We start from the raw sequence: 15,291 nt of genomic DNA, 5'->3' as shown, positions 1-15,291 counted from the left end.
TGGAAACTGGTTTGACTCGCTCCCCCCAGCCCTCACTTCTTGCTGCATTGCTTCTCTGATCCCATCCCTGTAGAGCCTCAGAGGCTCTTGTAGCATGCTGGGCATCATGGAATGGTAGGGGCTAGAAGGGACCTCAAAAGATCATCCAGTCCACCCCCCCCTGCCAGAGCAGGGTCACCTGGGGCAGGTCACACAGGAGCACAGCCAGATTCATCTTGAAGGTCTCTGGAGAAGGAGACTCCACAGCCCCTCTGGGCAGCCTGCTCCAGGGCTCAGCACCCTCACACCAAACAACTTTCTCCTCATGTTGAGGTGGAACTTCCTGCGTTCCAGTTTGTGTCCATTGCCCTTACTCCTTGACACCTCTGGCTCCTTCTTGACACCACCCTTCAGATACAAAGGAGAGGTGTGGTGAGGGTGAGGGGGGAGTGCTGAGTTACCCTGCCAGACCCAGAGTGCCAGGACCTAAGTTGACTTAAAATGCTGCTAACTGCAGGCTTGGTGAAGCCATCATGTTCTATAGTGCTTTTACTCCAGGCATATAAAACATGTATTGATAATTTCATGCTCTAGGAGGATTTTCTTCCTTGTTAACTGTTCAGGAGCTCATTTGGTTGACAAGTGGTAGCACAAAACATCACTCTGCAGAAGGATGGCAGTGTTTTGTGTCAGGAAATAGGCTGGAGAGGCCTGGGGGAGGACTAGTCTGGTGTCAGGGAAACCAGGGAATTGCTGCAGAAACCTTCCTCCAGCTGATAGGAGCTGTATCCTTTTCCTTATCACATAAAGATCTTAATCCTCTTTTATTACTCCTCTTACTGGAGTTATCATCACAGCAGCCCTATAAATACATCTGGCAACAACATTTTCCAGGCCATTTAGTAAGATTTATGTCCTCTAAGTGGCTGCTCTCAGGCACCAGGGTTTTGCTGCCTGCAACCTGCTTTCCTGACAACACTTTTCTGTTACTGTTCCTTGAAGGTCCTCCTGGTCCCTTGCTCAGGTTCTTCTCTCTTACCAGTGCCAGCAAATTATTGAGGAAGGCATAGTGGAAAGCACTCTGCTGCTCACTCCCTTTTGGGGTGCATGTTCACAGTCCCCTCAGAACACAAGAATCACAGAATTGTTGCACTTGGAAAAGACCTTCAAGTTCTTCAGGTCCAAGCTTTCTCTCTCTCTGCCAAGGCTGGTGCTAAACCATGGCCTCAGCACCACAGCTCTGCCTCTTTGGAACCCCTTCAGGGCTGGGGATTCAGCCCCCTCCCTGGGCAGCCTGGGCCACTGATTGAGAACCCTTCCAGTGGAAAAAGGTTCTTCTGATGTCTAACCTGAACCTGCCCTGGGGCAGCCTGAGGCATTTAACTCCTCTGCTATCACTTGCTCCCTGGGAGCAGAGCCCAACCCCCAGCTCACTCCAGTCTCTTTTCAGGGAGCTGTAGAGAGCAATGAGGTCTCCCTCAGCCTCCTCCACACTAAACACCCCCAGCTCCCTCAGCTGGAGCAGGAGCAGTGTCTGCAGGGAGAGCTGCTGGGCTGGTGGCCCTGGGGAGCAGCCATCCCCTCTCTGGCCTTGCAGCCCTCTGGCTGTGGCTGCAGGTTCTCAGGGCAGGCTGCTGGCAGCAGTGTGCACATTGTGGTCTGCAGTCCCTGGCCCAGCTGCGGCGCTGTGAGCCTCCTGCTGCTGGAGAGCTGCCCGGGGGCAGGGACCTGCTGGGAGGGGAAGCCAGAAGGGGAACAACAGGCAACCAATGCTGTGAATGGCACATCCTGGCAGCACTGAACTTCCAGGGCAGAGGTGGGTTAGGGAAGGAGGAGGGGATGTGCAGGTGCCCCTCTCTGGTGGGCAAGCAGTTTGAGTGCTGGTGTGCAAGCCTGGGGAGCCACGGGGGGACTGGTAGGGGAAAGGATCAGCTGCCCTGGGGGCTCTAAGCTGGCTGTGGAGCCAGGACTCTGCTGCTCTGCAGGGAGTGCTCACAAGGCTGCTGTCTCCACTTCCCAGTCCTGGCCCCCAGTCAGCAGGAGAGTGGCTCTCAGAGCTGGGAGCTGAGGTACGACAGCAGAAGTGTGAGCCAGAGCTGGGCAAATGTGAAGGAGTCTTGCAGGGGGAAAATGCAAACCCCTTTGCCTGCCAGGCCAGGCATGGCACTGGGAGCTGCCAACAGCTCTTAGAGAATCACAGAGCCACAGAGCTGCTGAGGTTGGAAGAGACCTCTGAGACCACCAAGGCCAAGCACTCCCCCAGAGCTCACAGTGCCACCACTGCTGCTGAGCCACTGCCCCTGCACCACAGCCCTCAGCACCATATCCAGGCAGCTCTTCAGCCCCTCTGGGGATGAGGACTCCAGCACCTGCCTGGGCAGCCTGGGCCAGTGCCTGAGAGCCCTTTTGAGGAGGAAATTTTTCCTAATAGCCAACCTGAACCCCCCCCTGGCACAGCTTGAGGCCATTGCCTCCTCTGCTGTCCCTTGTTGCATGTGAGAAGAGACTAATCCTAAGCTGGTTCCAGCCTCCTTTCAGGGAGTTGCAGAGGGTGAGGAGGTCTCCCCTCAGCCTCCTCCACATCAAACACCCCCAGGGCCCTCAGCTACTCCTCCCCAGCCCTGTTCTCCAGACCCTTCCCCAGCTTTGTTGCCCTCAGCGTCCTTCTTGGTGTGAGGGGCCCAGAGTCCAACCTCCAGGTTTGGCCTCCCCAGTGCTGAGTGCAGGGCAGAGTCCCTGCGCTGCTGCTGCTGGCCACGGTTGCTGCTCAGGGTGCTGGTGGCTGTGGCCACATGAGCTGGCGCTGGCTCAGCTGTGTGGCTGAGCATTGCTGCTGGTTCTGAAGGACTCCAGGGACTCGCAGTGCAGTCGGTGCTGCCAGGCAGCTGCACACACAGCACTCGGTTTTCTTGCTGCTGTTGATTGTGTCAGCTTCTGGAATCCATAGAGTCACAGCATGGCTCAGGTTGGGAGGAACCTCAAAGATCATCTGCTCCAACCCCCCTGCCACGGGTGAGGAATCCCTCCCACCAGCCCAGGCTGCCCAAGGCCTCATCCACCCAGACCTTGAACACCTCCAGGGAGTGGCAGCCACAACCTCCCAGCTTGCCCAGGGAGGTGGTTGAGGCCCCATTCATGGAGGTGTTCAAGGTCAGACATCCTGTGGCCCTGGGCAGCCTGCTGTGGTTGGAGGTGTCTCTGCTGAGTGCAGGGGGTTTGCACAAGATGACCTCTGAGGGTCTCTTCCAAGCCAGTGCAGTCTGTGGCTCTGTGAAGCAGAGCACTGGGGATGCTCTGGAGCCGAATGCTCTCCAAGCCCCACCTCAGCTCTCCCTGGGATAAACAGCAAAACACCAGGAGAGCTCAGGCTAGTGGTACCTGGGGGAGCTGGGGAATTAATGGAATGGCATTGTGAAAGGACTTCATCCAAGAGAGCAGCACAGGAGCCTGGCTTTGGTGTTGGTGTTTTTCCCCAGGAGCTGAGTCATTCTTTATTCTCTCTCTTCCCCCAAAGAGGACAGCCTTTAATAAATCTGTAGGCAAAGAGGTAAACACATTGTAAAGAGGCAGAGGGGCTGGTGGTGTGTTCCCCTCCCACAGCAAGTGACTCAGCAATTAAACTATCGGGAAGGCAAAGCAGTCCTGAGCTCCTTGGCTGCCTTGGGCAAACGTTTATGATTGAAGACAACATTGCTGCTGCTGCTGTGTTCAGAGGAATTGCCTCAGTGGTCCCCTGTGTGGTCAGGCTCCTCTCAGGCTCTCTCCCTAAGTGTCTGTCCAGCTGAAATGCTCTGCTTTGCTCCGAGGAGCAGACTGCTGCAGGTTTCCTCAGGCACACAGCGGCCTCTGGAGCTGTGCTTTGCTTGCAGACCTCGCTGTCCAGTGGAGCTGCCCTGTGCAGGGCTCTAATCCTTCTCTGGGTTTGGTGCTTGTGCCATCCAGAATGATGAGCTGTGGCAAAGCTGGGCAGGACTGCTGCTGATACCCAGCTGGGAGGAGTGGCTGACAGGGCAGGAGGCTGTGCTGCCATCCAGCGTGGCCTGGCCAGGCTGGAGAGCTGGGCAAGGGAGGGAAATCCAATGGAATTCAACAGGGGCAAGGGGGTGTCCTGCAGCTGGGGAAGAACAACCCCAGGGGTCAGTGCAGCTGGGGGCTGACCTGTTGGAGAGAGCTCTGAGGAAAAGGACCTGGGAGTCCTGGTGGACACCAGGATAGCTGTGAGGCAGCAGTGCCCCCCGGGCCAAGAAGGCTGATGGCATCCTGGGGTGCATTAAGAGCACCCAGCAGTTCAGGAGAGGTTCATCTCCTCTCCTCTGACCTGGTGTGGCCACACCTGGGGTGCTGGGTCCAGTTCTGGGCACCCCAGTTCAAGAAGGACAAAGAACCACTGGAGAGAGGCCAGCACAGGGCCACTGAGATGCTGAGGGACCTGGAGCATCTCTCATATGGGGAAAGGCTGAGAGCACTGGGGCCAGGAGGCTGAGGGGGAATCTGATGAATGCTTACAAATATCTAAGGGCTGGGGTCAGGAAGATGGGGCCAGGCTCTTCTCAGTGGTCCCCAGTGACAGGACAAGAGGTACTGGGCATAAACTTGAACATAGGAATTCCATCTAAACATGAGAAGGAACTGTGAGGCTGCTGGAGCCCTGGAGCAGGCTGCCCAGAGAGGCTGTGGAGTCTCCTCCTGTGGAGACTTTCCAAGGTCCAGCTGGAGGTGCTCCTGTGTGACCTGCCCTAGATGATCCTGCTCTGGCATGGGGGTTGGGCTTGGATGGTCTTTGGAGGCCCATTCCAACCCCTATGGTTGTGTGGTTCTGTGACACAGAATGGAGAGAGCTGAGCTCCCAATCCCATCACCAGCAGCAGTGTTCCCCCTGCTCCCTCAGTGCTTCTCTTTTCTTCCCCTCACTTCATCAGTTTGTCATTTAGAGCTGCTCTGTCCAAGAGGATCAGCTTTAAAAGCCTGCAGGAAAGCAGCTCCCCCACTTCTTGGGCTGATGAAAGGTTTATTTACTCTGCAGGCTGCCTGCATTTACCCAAGGCAGTCACTGCTTGAGCAAACAAGAGCAGGGTGATGGCAGCACAGACAGGTGAAGCATCCAAGTGTTGGTCAGGTGTGTCTGAAAGGGCTCCGAGCTTGAGCCCAGGGTCACTGCTGCTGAGGCTACCCCACCGGCAGCTCAAGGCTGGGCTAGGCAGACGTCCATCCCCTGCAGCCACAGCTTCCCTTCATCCCCTGGGCAAAGCCGCCTGAGCCTTTCATCCACCCCAGCTCAGACAATGCACCTGCCAAGCCGTGGCCTGGGGCTGTCCTGCCTCATTAGCTGCTGAGCCAAACACTCACCGGAGGGTGCTTTAAGCAGCCACAGAGGAGGCTCCTTCAGCCTGTGACAGGACCTCCAGCTGAGCCACCGCTTCCCCTCCTAGGGTACTTGAAAGCAAGTCCCTCCGAAGTGTGGAGTCACTTCATTCTTCCCGATGAAAGAGACACCCAGCTCTCTCTGCTGGCTGCAGAGCCCTCGGCCGTGCCACAGGCTGGGGACTGTTGGCTGAATGCAAGAACAGCTCTGAGAGCCACACTGCACAGAAGTGACTCCTGCAGGTTCAGAGCCTGGTGGCAGTGCTGGCAAGCAGCAGCATGTCAGCCCCTGCACGGCTGCAGGGCAGGGGCCTTGGGCTTGTGCTTGGTTTTCTTTCTTGCTTGCTGTAGCTTAGTTATCATCACTGCATTCAGGGAAGCCCTTGGGAAAGAAGAGGAGTGACAATCCACAGGGACTTGTTGGCACTCAGGAAAGAAAGGGGCAGGTGAGAAGCCTGGTGTCTGTCTCCAGGAGGTGGTGGAACACCTCTGTCTCTGGAGGTGTTCAAAACACAAGGAGATGTGGCACCTTGGGACATGCTCTGGTGGTCTCTGAGGTGTTAGGTAGAAGGTTGGACTTGTGATTCCAGTAGAACTGTGTAAAAGCACAGTTGTGTGCTGGCCACTGAGCCTCACCCAGCAGCCCAGGGAAATAGAATCCATGATGCTTCCAAATGCAGGCTGGGGAGGAGCAAATGATTCCTGTCTGCCTTTTGTTTGTTTTTCCCTCTTCACCTTGGCTGAGTATCTGTGCACAGGGGCAGAGTTTGTTCCTTGCAAAGAAAGCAGCCTCCATTTCTTGAGTCAGGAGTCACAGAGTCACAGAATGTCTGGGTTGGAAAAGGCCTCAGATCATCCAGCCCAGCACCACCATGGCCACCAAACCCTGGCCCCAGCTGCCATGGCCACAGCTTGCTTGAACCCCTCCAGGCATGGGGACTCCACCACCTCCCTGGGCAGCCTCTGCCAGTCCCTGACCACTCTTGCAGCAAAGAAATTGTTCCTCATCTCCAACCTAAGCCTCCCCTGGCACAATTCCAGGCCATTTCCTCTCCTTCTATCACCTGATCCTAGGGAGCAGAGCCCAACCCCCACCTGGCTCCAGCCTCCTCTCAGGGAGCTGCAGAGAGCAAGGAGCCTCCTCTGCTCCGTGTCCAACCTGCATATCAGATGACCATCACCTGGGCCTTTGCTGTTGCCCAGGATCTGCCCCGGGGGTCATTTTGAGTGAGGGAGATTCTACTTGAAGATTTTTGCAGTCTCATTGTAACTCCTGGTGGGAGACTCTTAGGTCAGCCTGAAGAAGAGAAGACTCCAGGGAGACCTTGGAGCAGCCTTCCAGTCCCTGAAGGAGCTACAAGAAGGCTGCAGAGGGACTGTTTGTGAAGGCCTGCAGGGACAGGATGAGAGGCAATGGTTTGAAATGAGAGCAGAGCAGATTGAGATTGAATGTGAGGAACAGGTTCCAGCACCCTCATGGTGCAGAACACTGCAACAGGTTGCCCAGGGGTGTGGTTGAGGCCTCACCTCTGGAGATATTCAGGGGCAGGCTGGACAGGGCTCTGAGCAACCTGATGTGGTGGAGGATGTCCCTGCTGCCAGCAGGAGGGTTGGACTGGCTGAGCTGTGGATGTGCCTCCCAACCCAGAGCATTCTGTGATTCTGGAAACATTTCAGTAGGAGCATAGCTGTGGCTGGAGGGTGAGCACAGCATCACAGAACTGTCTGGGATGGAAAAGCATTCTCAGAGTTTCCAGTCCACCCTCAACCCAACCCCACCATGGCCACCAGACCATCTTCCCAAGTGCCATGGCCACAGGTGTCTTGGACACCTCCAGGGATGGGGACCTCAGCACCTCCCTGGGAAGCCTGAGCCAGGTCATGGCAGAGGAAAATTAAGCTCCTAAGAAGTAAATGTGAAGAGCACAGTATCACAGTGTCACAGTATAGTAGAGGTCGGAAGGGACCTCCAGAGGTCATCCAGGCCAACCCCCTGCCAGAGCAGGGGCACCCAGGGGAGTCCACACAGGAATGCATCCAGGTGGGGTTGGAAGCTCTCCACAGGAGGAGACTCCACAACCTCTCTGGGCAGCCTGCTGCAGGCCTCCAGCAGCCTCACTGTAAAGAAGTTTCTCCTCATGTTGAGCTGAAATCTTCTAGTTTGAACCTGTTGTTCCTTGTCTGATTACTGTGCACCCCCCAAAGAGCTTGGCCCCCTCCTCTTGCCCCCCACCCCTCAGCTATTGATAGACATTGATCAGATGCCTCTCAGCCTTCTCCAGACTAAACAGCCTCAGGGCTCTCAGTCTCTCTTCCCAGGGGAGATGCTCAAGTCCCCTAAGCATCCTCCTGGCTCTCCCTTGGACTCTCTCCAGCAGGTCTCTGTCTCTCTTGCACTGGGGGCCCAGAGCTGGACGTAGGATTGCAGCTGTGGTCTCAGCAGGGCAGAGCAGAGGGGGGGAGCAGAACCTCCCCAGCCCTGCTGGCCACACTTCTCTTGCTGTACCCCAGGATCCCCTGGGTTCTCTTGGCCCCCAGGGCACATTGCTGTCCCATGCAGAACTTGCTGCCCCCCAGCACTCCAAGGTCTGTCTCTGTGGAGCTGCTTTGCAGCAGGGCAGCCTCTGACCCGTCCTGGTGCCTGCTGTGATTCCTCCCCACAGCAGGGCCCTGCACATCCCCAGGCTCCTGTCTCAAGCAATCCTGGCAGGAGAAGGCAGGGATGGAAGATGAGAGTGGAATGAGAAAGTGATTTCTTTCTCCTGATTTTATTTTTTCTCCCCCAGTGATTTTCTGGGCATTCATTTACCTGCTCTGTGTTCCAGCTCTGTGGGGCCCTGCTCTTGGTGCCACACTTGACACTTCCCATGCCAAGCACAAACCTTCCTGGCATTGCTTTTTTAAGTAGAGGCAGCACTCCAGAATAGCCTTATTGATAATCAGCTTTATGTGCCTCAGCTCTGGGATGGCCACTGCCAGTGTGTGTGGCTGGAAAGGATCAGACAGAACACTGAACCCTTCTGGGAGCTGAGCTGTGACCAGCATTGGGGGAGCAAATCCATAAGAAAGTCACAGAGTGGGTTGGGTTGGAAGGGACACAAAGCTCAGCCAGCTCCAACCCCCTGCCATGCCCAGGGACACCTCCTGCCAGCACAGGCTGCTCAGGGCCTCATCCAGCCTGGCCTGGAACACCTCCAGAGTCTCCCCTCCCTCACTGGAAAGAATTTCTTCCTCCTCTCCAGTCTCAATCTCTGCTCTCCCAGCTGAAAGCCCTTGTTGAAAGTCCCTTCCCAGCTCTCCTGTAGCCCCTTCAGGTACTGTGCACATCACAAAAGTGTGGTTGCTCCTGTGCTGTCCTTGGGTTGAGCTCTTGGTGTGTAAAGGGTTAAGAGAAGGTTGAATCTCTCTCACTGCTTTCTCTTTGCCTGCTCCAGTAGCTCCATGCTTCTCCTGTGGGCTGATGACTCCTGTCCGACACCAACTTTGCTGCCCTTCTGTTTGGTTCTGCAGCTGGTTAAACCACCTCCCTGTGTGCTGGGCAGCTGGGGACAGGGGCAGCTGGTCTCTGACCTCAAGGGGCTCTGCAAAGTCTGTGGCCTTGGTTAGAAACAAACCAAGTCCCTGAATTCCTGTGTCTGACTGTGGCTGTGTGCTGTAACACCCTGGAAAAAAGAGGCTGTGGACAGTTTGGCAGAGGGATTGTGGCCAAGCAGCGCAGTGCTCTCCTGGGGAGCAAGAGGAGGAGTGTAGCCTGCAGGGCAGGGGAGGTTCTCCTTCCCCTCAGTCCTAGGGAGGTCATATCTGGAGTCCTAGGTCCAGGTCTGGGCTCCCTAGCTCAAGAGAGACAGAGAACTGCTGGAGAGAGTCCAGGGGAGGCTGCAGAGCTGCTGAGGGGCCTGGAGCAGCTCTGGGAGGAGCAAAGGCTGAGAGCCCTGGGGCTGAGAGCCTGCAGAAGAGCAGCCCCAGAGGGCAGCTGAGCAATGCTCAGCAAGAGCTAAAGGAGCTGTGGGGGGCAAGAGGCTGGGGCCAGACTCTGCTGAGTGGTGCCCAGGGCCAGGCCAAGGGGCAGCAAGGGGCACAGAGTGGAGCCCAGGAGGTTGGATGTGAAGAGGAGGAGAAAGTTGTTTGTTGTGAGGGTGCTGGAGGCCTGGAGCAGGCTGCCCAGAGAGGTTGTGGAGTGTCCTTGTGTGGAGAGCTTCCAACCCCCTCTGGGCATTGTGCTGTGGGTGCCCTGCTGGAGCAGGGCTTGGGCTGGGTGAGCTCCAGAGGTCCCTTCCAGCCCCTCCATGCTGGGTCCTGGGACTTGTTGGCTTTTCAGGGTGGCAATTTCAACTTTCATTTAAATTCCTTGTTTGATTTGAATTCCTGCAGTGTTATTTCAGGAGTGGGTCTGTAGCATTTGGTTCTGTTTGGCTCAGGGCCCTAATTAGGGAATTGGGTCTCCCCCTCTGCTGCTGCTGGGAGGCGCAGCCCGGCCCAGCGCAGCCCGGCCCGGCCGGTGCCTGCCCTGCTCTCCGTGCAGCAGCAGATCCGGTGTCAGTCAAGTCCCTGCCCAGCCCTCCTGTAGGCAGGAGTGAAACACTTCTCTGTGGTCCTCAGGCAGTGTTGGTGAGGTGGGCAGTGTCCACATTCCTCTTGGCTTTGCTCTGAATGTGGCTTTTGGCCTCCTGACTGCAGACACTGAGCTGCCTTGGCTGGACCACTGTGCTTTCACAACACCCTGAGCACCACACACAGCTCACAGAGGCTTCAGAGCCTCTGACAGTGCCCTTCCAGGAGCTGAACTGCGAGATCAAAGCCACCTCATCAGAGCCAAGCAGGGCTTTGCACTCCTCAGAGGTGTGAGGGGGGCTCTGGCCAGGCTGGCAGCTGCTCTGCCCTGGCTGCAGGAAGCAGCATTGTCCTCTGCCAGAAGTCAGCTGGGTGAGACAGTTCTTCCCAGAGAGAGTTGTTAGCCATTGGAATGTGCTGCCCAGGGAGGTGGTGGAGTCACCATCCCTGGAGGTGTTCAAGAGGGGATTGGATGTGGCACTTGGTGCCATGGTTTAGTAGTCATGAGGTGTTAGGTGACAGGTTGATGATCTTTGAGGTCTTTCCCAACCTTATTGATTCTATGATTCTATGGAGGCAGGCAAGCCTTTCCCTTGGAAAACTTAGCAGGAGACCAAAGGCAACTTTTTAGCTTTGGGAAGCGTTTTTGCTACCTGGGCCTGACACTCCCTGTCTGCTGTTTCTTTCCTGGTTTTGATCCAGCTGCTTTTCTGACTTGGAGCTTTGCTCTCAGTGTGTTGTGTCTGCTGCAGGCTCCTTGCAGTTGCTGGAGAATCACAGAGTCGTAGGGACCACAAAGCTCAGCCAGTTCCAGCCCCCTGACATGGGCAGGGACACCTCCCACCAGCACAGGCTTCTCAAGGCCTCATCCAGCCTGGTCCTGAACACCTCCAGGCAGGAGGCAGCCACAGGCTCCCTGGGCAACCTGTGCCAGGCTCTCCCCTCCCTCACTGGAAAGAATTTCTTCCTCATCTCCAGTCTCACTCTCCCCTCTCCCAGCTCAAAGCCATTGTCCTCATCTTGGCACTCCCAGCCCTTGTTACAGGTCCTTCCCCAGCTCTCCTGAAGCCCCTTCAGGTACTGGAAGGTCTCCCTGGAGCCTTCTCTCCCCAGGCTGAACAGCCCCAGCTCTCTCAGCCTGTCCCCACAGGAGAGGTTCTCAAACCCTCTGATCATCTTCATGGCCTCCTCTGGACCCTCTCCAGCAGTTCCAGGTCCTTCCTGTGCTGGGGGCACCAGAGCTGCAATAGTGAAGTTGCCCCCAGAACACTTGTGTGCAGTTGGCTTTGCACTGGAGGGGGTGCTGGCCAGAAAAACAAATCTGTTGGTATTTAAGGTGCTTGACAAATAAACAAAGGGAGGATTTCAGTTCAGAAAGCGAGACTGGCCTTCCCTCTCTGCTGTGAACTGGTACAGGCTTGACCAGATCAGCAGAGCAGAAGGCCTCATGCCCAGCAAGCACTAAACCACAGCTCAGCTTTTAAGAGATGCTGTGGTTTCTGTCTGCTTTGAAGTCCTCTGGTGCTATGAATAACTACAACTGCCCCAGTGGCAGTGACCAGCCAGTGTTCTGCCCCTGCCAGCTCTGCCTCTGGCTCTCTGTCATTCTAAATGGTTGATGCTGAAGTGCTGCAGCCTTTGGGCTCTATTGTCACTCCTGGCTCTTTGTGTGAAGCATGTTGGGTGTGCAGAGACTTCTGCTGGGTCAGCATTTGTGTGTGTCTGTGCTGTGTGACACCTGGGGGGGTCTGGGGTGGAGGGAGAAGGCTGGGAGGGGACCATACCAATGTCTGTAACTAGCTGAGGGGTGGGGGTCAGGAGGAAGGGGCCAGGCTCTGCTTGGTGGTGCCCAGGGACAGGCCAAGGAACAACAGGGACAGGCTGGAACCCAGCAGGTTCCATCTGAAGATGAGGAGAAAGTTGTTTGTTGTGAGGGTGCTGGAGGCCTGGAGCAGGCTGCCCAGAGAGGTTGTGGAGTGTCCTTGTGTGGAGAGCTTCCAACTCCCCCTGGGCATTGTGCTGCTGGGCATTGTGCTGTGGGTGCCCTGCTGGAGCAGGGGTTGGACTGGATGGGCTCCAGAGGTCCCTTCCAACCCCTACCCTTCTCTGGTTCTCTGTAGAGGATTGTTGCTTCCTCTGAGGCTGCTTGCTTGCTGCAGAGTTCTGCACTCCCTGTGCTGTGCAGTTGGGTGCTGCAGGCTAAGGAGACTTCCTTTGGTGCTTGAGGGGCTCCAGCTGCTTGCTGTGGTGTGGTGGGGCAAGAGCTGAGCTCATGAGCAAAGGTGTTTCAGAAAGGCTGATCCCCAGAGCCTGCAGACTGGGACACCCTGCCTGACCTGCTGCTTTCTTTGCAGTTGCTCTTCTGCAGCGAGTGGCAGAGCTGGAGAAGGTCAATGCAGAGTTCCTGCGCACCAAGCAGCAGCTGGAGCAGGAGTTCAACCAGAAGAGAGCAAAATTCAAGGAGCTGTACTTGGCTAAGGAAGGTGAGCTCTCAGTCCTCTCAACTATCCTGAAGTTTAATTCCTGTGTGAAGAATAACCTTTGGAACCCCAAATACTGCTGGTGAGGAGAGACTGAGAGGCTTTTAGTCTGGTGAAGAGCAGCCTGAGAGGATCTCATCAGTGCTGCTCAGTGCTTCAAGGGTGGCTGTCAGGAGGATGGGGCCAGGCTTTGTTCAGAGGTGCCCAGGGACAGGACAGGGGGCAGTGGGCACAAACTTGAGCATGAGAAGCTGCATCTAAACACGAGGAGGAGCTTCTTTTATCTCAGGGTGACAGAGCCCTGGGGCAGAGAGGTGATGGAGTCACCTGCCCAGAGAGGTGATGGAGTCTTCATCTCTGGAGACATTCTGAACCTGCCTGGATGTGTTCCTGTGTGCAAGGGCAAGCAAAGTGAAGTCCAGTTCCCTAAAGGTGCTCCTTGGTTCAGCTGCTGTGGGTAGATGCTGCACTGTCAGTGCTCCCCCAGCCCTTTCTCACAGCACTCTTTGCCATAGTCACCATGGCTGCTCTTCAGATTGAAGCATAGAATCAGGAAGGTTTGAAAAGGCCTCTAAGATCATCAAGGTCCATCCCTCTGCCCAACATCTCCATGGCCACTAGACCATGGCCTGAAGTGCCACATCCACTCATTTCTTGAACACCTCCAGGCACAGTGACTCCACCACCTCCCTGGGCAGCCTGTTCCAGTAGCCCCCCACTCTTCAGGAAAGAAATACTTCCTAATACCCAACCTGAACCTCCCCTGGCAGAGCTTGAGACCATTTCCTCTTGTCTTGTTTCTAATTACTTGGGAGAAGAGACCAAAACCCACCTGACTCCAACCTCCTTTCAGGTAGCCAGAGAGAGCAATGAGGTCTTCTCTCTTCTTTGGACTAAACAAACCTCAGTTCCCTCAGCTGCTTCTCCCCAGCCCTGTTCTCCAAACCCTTCCCCAGCTTTGTTGCCCCTTTCTTGGCCTTCTCCAGCCCCTCACTGTCCTTCTTGGAGTGAGGGCCCCAAAGCTGAACCCAGTATGTGAGGTGCAGCCTCACGGTGCTGAGTCCAGGAGGACAATCCCTGCCCTGCTCCTGCTGGCCACACCATTGCTGATCCAGGCCAGGATGCTGGTGGTCTCCTTGGTCACCTGGGCACCCCCTGGCTCATCTTCAGCTGCTGTTGACCAACACCCCCAGGCCCTTTTCTGCTGAGGCAACTTTCCAGCCCCTCAATGTCTTCCATGTACTGCGGTGCCCCAAATTGGACACAGGACTCAAGTGCAGCCTCCCCAGTGCTGAGTGCAGGAGCACCATCACTTCCTTACTCCTGCTGGCTGTGCCATTTCTGAATTGATTAATCCCACTGAGTGTAAACAATGCTGCTTTTCAGAGGACCTCAAGAGACAGAATGCAGTGCTGCAAGCAGCCCAGGATGACCTGGGGCAGCTGCGGACGCAGCTGATGGAAGCTCACGCTGAGATGGAGAACATCAAGGCTATAGCTACAGTGTCTGAGACCACAAAGCAGGAAGCTATTGATGAGGTGAAGAGGCAGTGGCAAGAAGAAGTAGCTTCCCTACAAGCTATTATGAAAGGTAAGAGGCAGGCAAGCTGCTGCTGCTGGGGCAGACACCTCTTCAGGAGGTGCTTAGCGGTTCGTGCCTGCTCTTGCACAGAGCATGGGCAGCTGCCTCCCTTGGCTTGGCAAGGCTGGGCTGTGCTGGGGAGCTGTGGTTGGAGTGTGTGGGAGGAGCTTGGTGGCTCTTTTCTGTTAAGAGGAGGATTGGATTGTAGAAGGAATCATGGCAATGGGAGCTCCCACATAGTACAAAGCATTTCTGAGGGACTCTGGATGTGGTGCTCCATCTCTCCATGAAGGTAAGGATGGTGCATGTGATCTGCTGAGCCTGGGAAGAGCTCTCCTGTGTGAGCACAGCTCTGCTGGCAGGCAATCAGGTGTCCCCCAGTGCTATCACATGGCCTTCTACCCAGGCTGGAGCCTCAACCTGCTGATCCATGTCAGGCCTGGGCCTTTTGTTGTCTTCCGGCTGCTCTGAGCCATCCTTTACCATCCTTGCATGTTGCACAGCTGCTGACATTTCTGAGCCCAGCTCTGTGCAGGGCACAGTGCAGGCTGTGAGCTGGGGACAGGCTGTTGCCATTACTGCCTGGTTTGCTTCAGGGTTCACAAAGAGGATCACAGCATCCTGAGCCAACTGGCCCTGGGCAGTTTGCTCCATGCCTGATTATCCTTTTCCCCCTGAGAAAACAAATCCTTCTGTATACTGAGTACACAGAGTTCAGTTTGTTTATGATCTACATTGATACCTGAACCAGGATCAAGGCTCAGTTGTGCCAGCTGCTGTCCCTGTGTAGCCAAAGGCAGCTCCTTCACTCCAGAGGCACCTCTAATACCAGGGAAGTGTGGCAAGTCCTGTTTCCTTCTGCATTTTGGGCTCATGAAGCAGGGTTTGGGTAGCTGCTTTGGTTGATGTGCTTGGAGGTACAGAGAGTGCTGCTAAACAGGGAGGTAGATGTGTGAAGCTGTTCTGAAATTAGCAGTTACACAGTTTGGTGAGAGGGGGTGCTCCTTTGTGCTCTACTGATGGGATTGAGATGCAGCTCCTCTGGATCCCCTGCTTGTGCAGCTGGGTACAGAGTGAGCTGCAGCTCCTCTGGATCTTTGTGCAGCTGGGTACAGAGTGAGCTGCAGCTCCTCTGGATCCTCTGCTTGTGCAGCTGGGTACAGAGTAAGCTGCAGCTCCTCTGGATCCTCTGCTTGTGCAGCTGGGTACAGAGTGAGCTGCAGCTCCTCTGGATCCTTGTGCAGCTGGGTACAGAGTGAGCTGCAGCTCCTCTGGATCCTTGTGCAGCTGGGTGCAGAGTGAGCTGCAGCTCCTCTGGGTCTTTGTGCAGCTGGGGTTT

The 15,291-nt window shown here is 55.8% G+C and overlaps 1 protein-coding gene across 1 annotated transcript in view; it reads left to right on the top strand.

Annotated features, from left to right (window-relative positions):
• Positions 1-15,291, top strand: part of RABEP1 (rabaptin, RAB GTPase binding effector protein 1) — a 61,703-nt gene that overhangs the window by 14,155 nt on the left and 32,257 nt on the right. Inside the window, exons 2-3 of the mRNA XM_054167109.1 lie at positions 12,246-12,374; positions 13,758-13,961. Of these exons, the coding sequence (XP_054023084.1) occupies positions 12,246-12,374; positions 13,758-13,961 (333 nt within the window). The remainder of the gene's footprint in view (positions 1-12,245; positions 12,375-13,757; positions 13,962-15,291) is intronic.

This window comes from Dryobates pubescens, chromosome 13, assembly GCF_014839835.1.
Source record: "Dryobates pubescens isolate bDryPub1 chromosome 13, bDryPub1.pri, whole genome shotgun sequence".
Taxonomy (NCBI): Eukaryota; Metazoa; Chordata; class Aves; order Piciformes; family Picidae; genus Dryobates; species Dryobates pubescens.
This window is presented reverse-complemented; position numbering and strand designations above follow the sequence as displayed.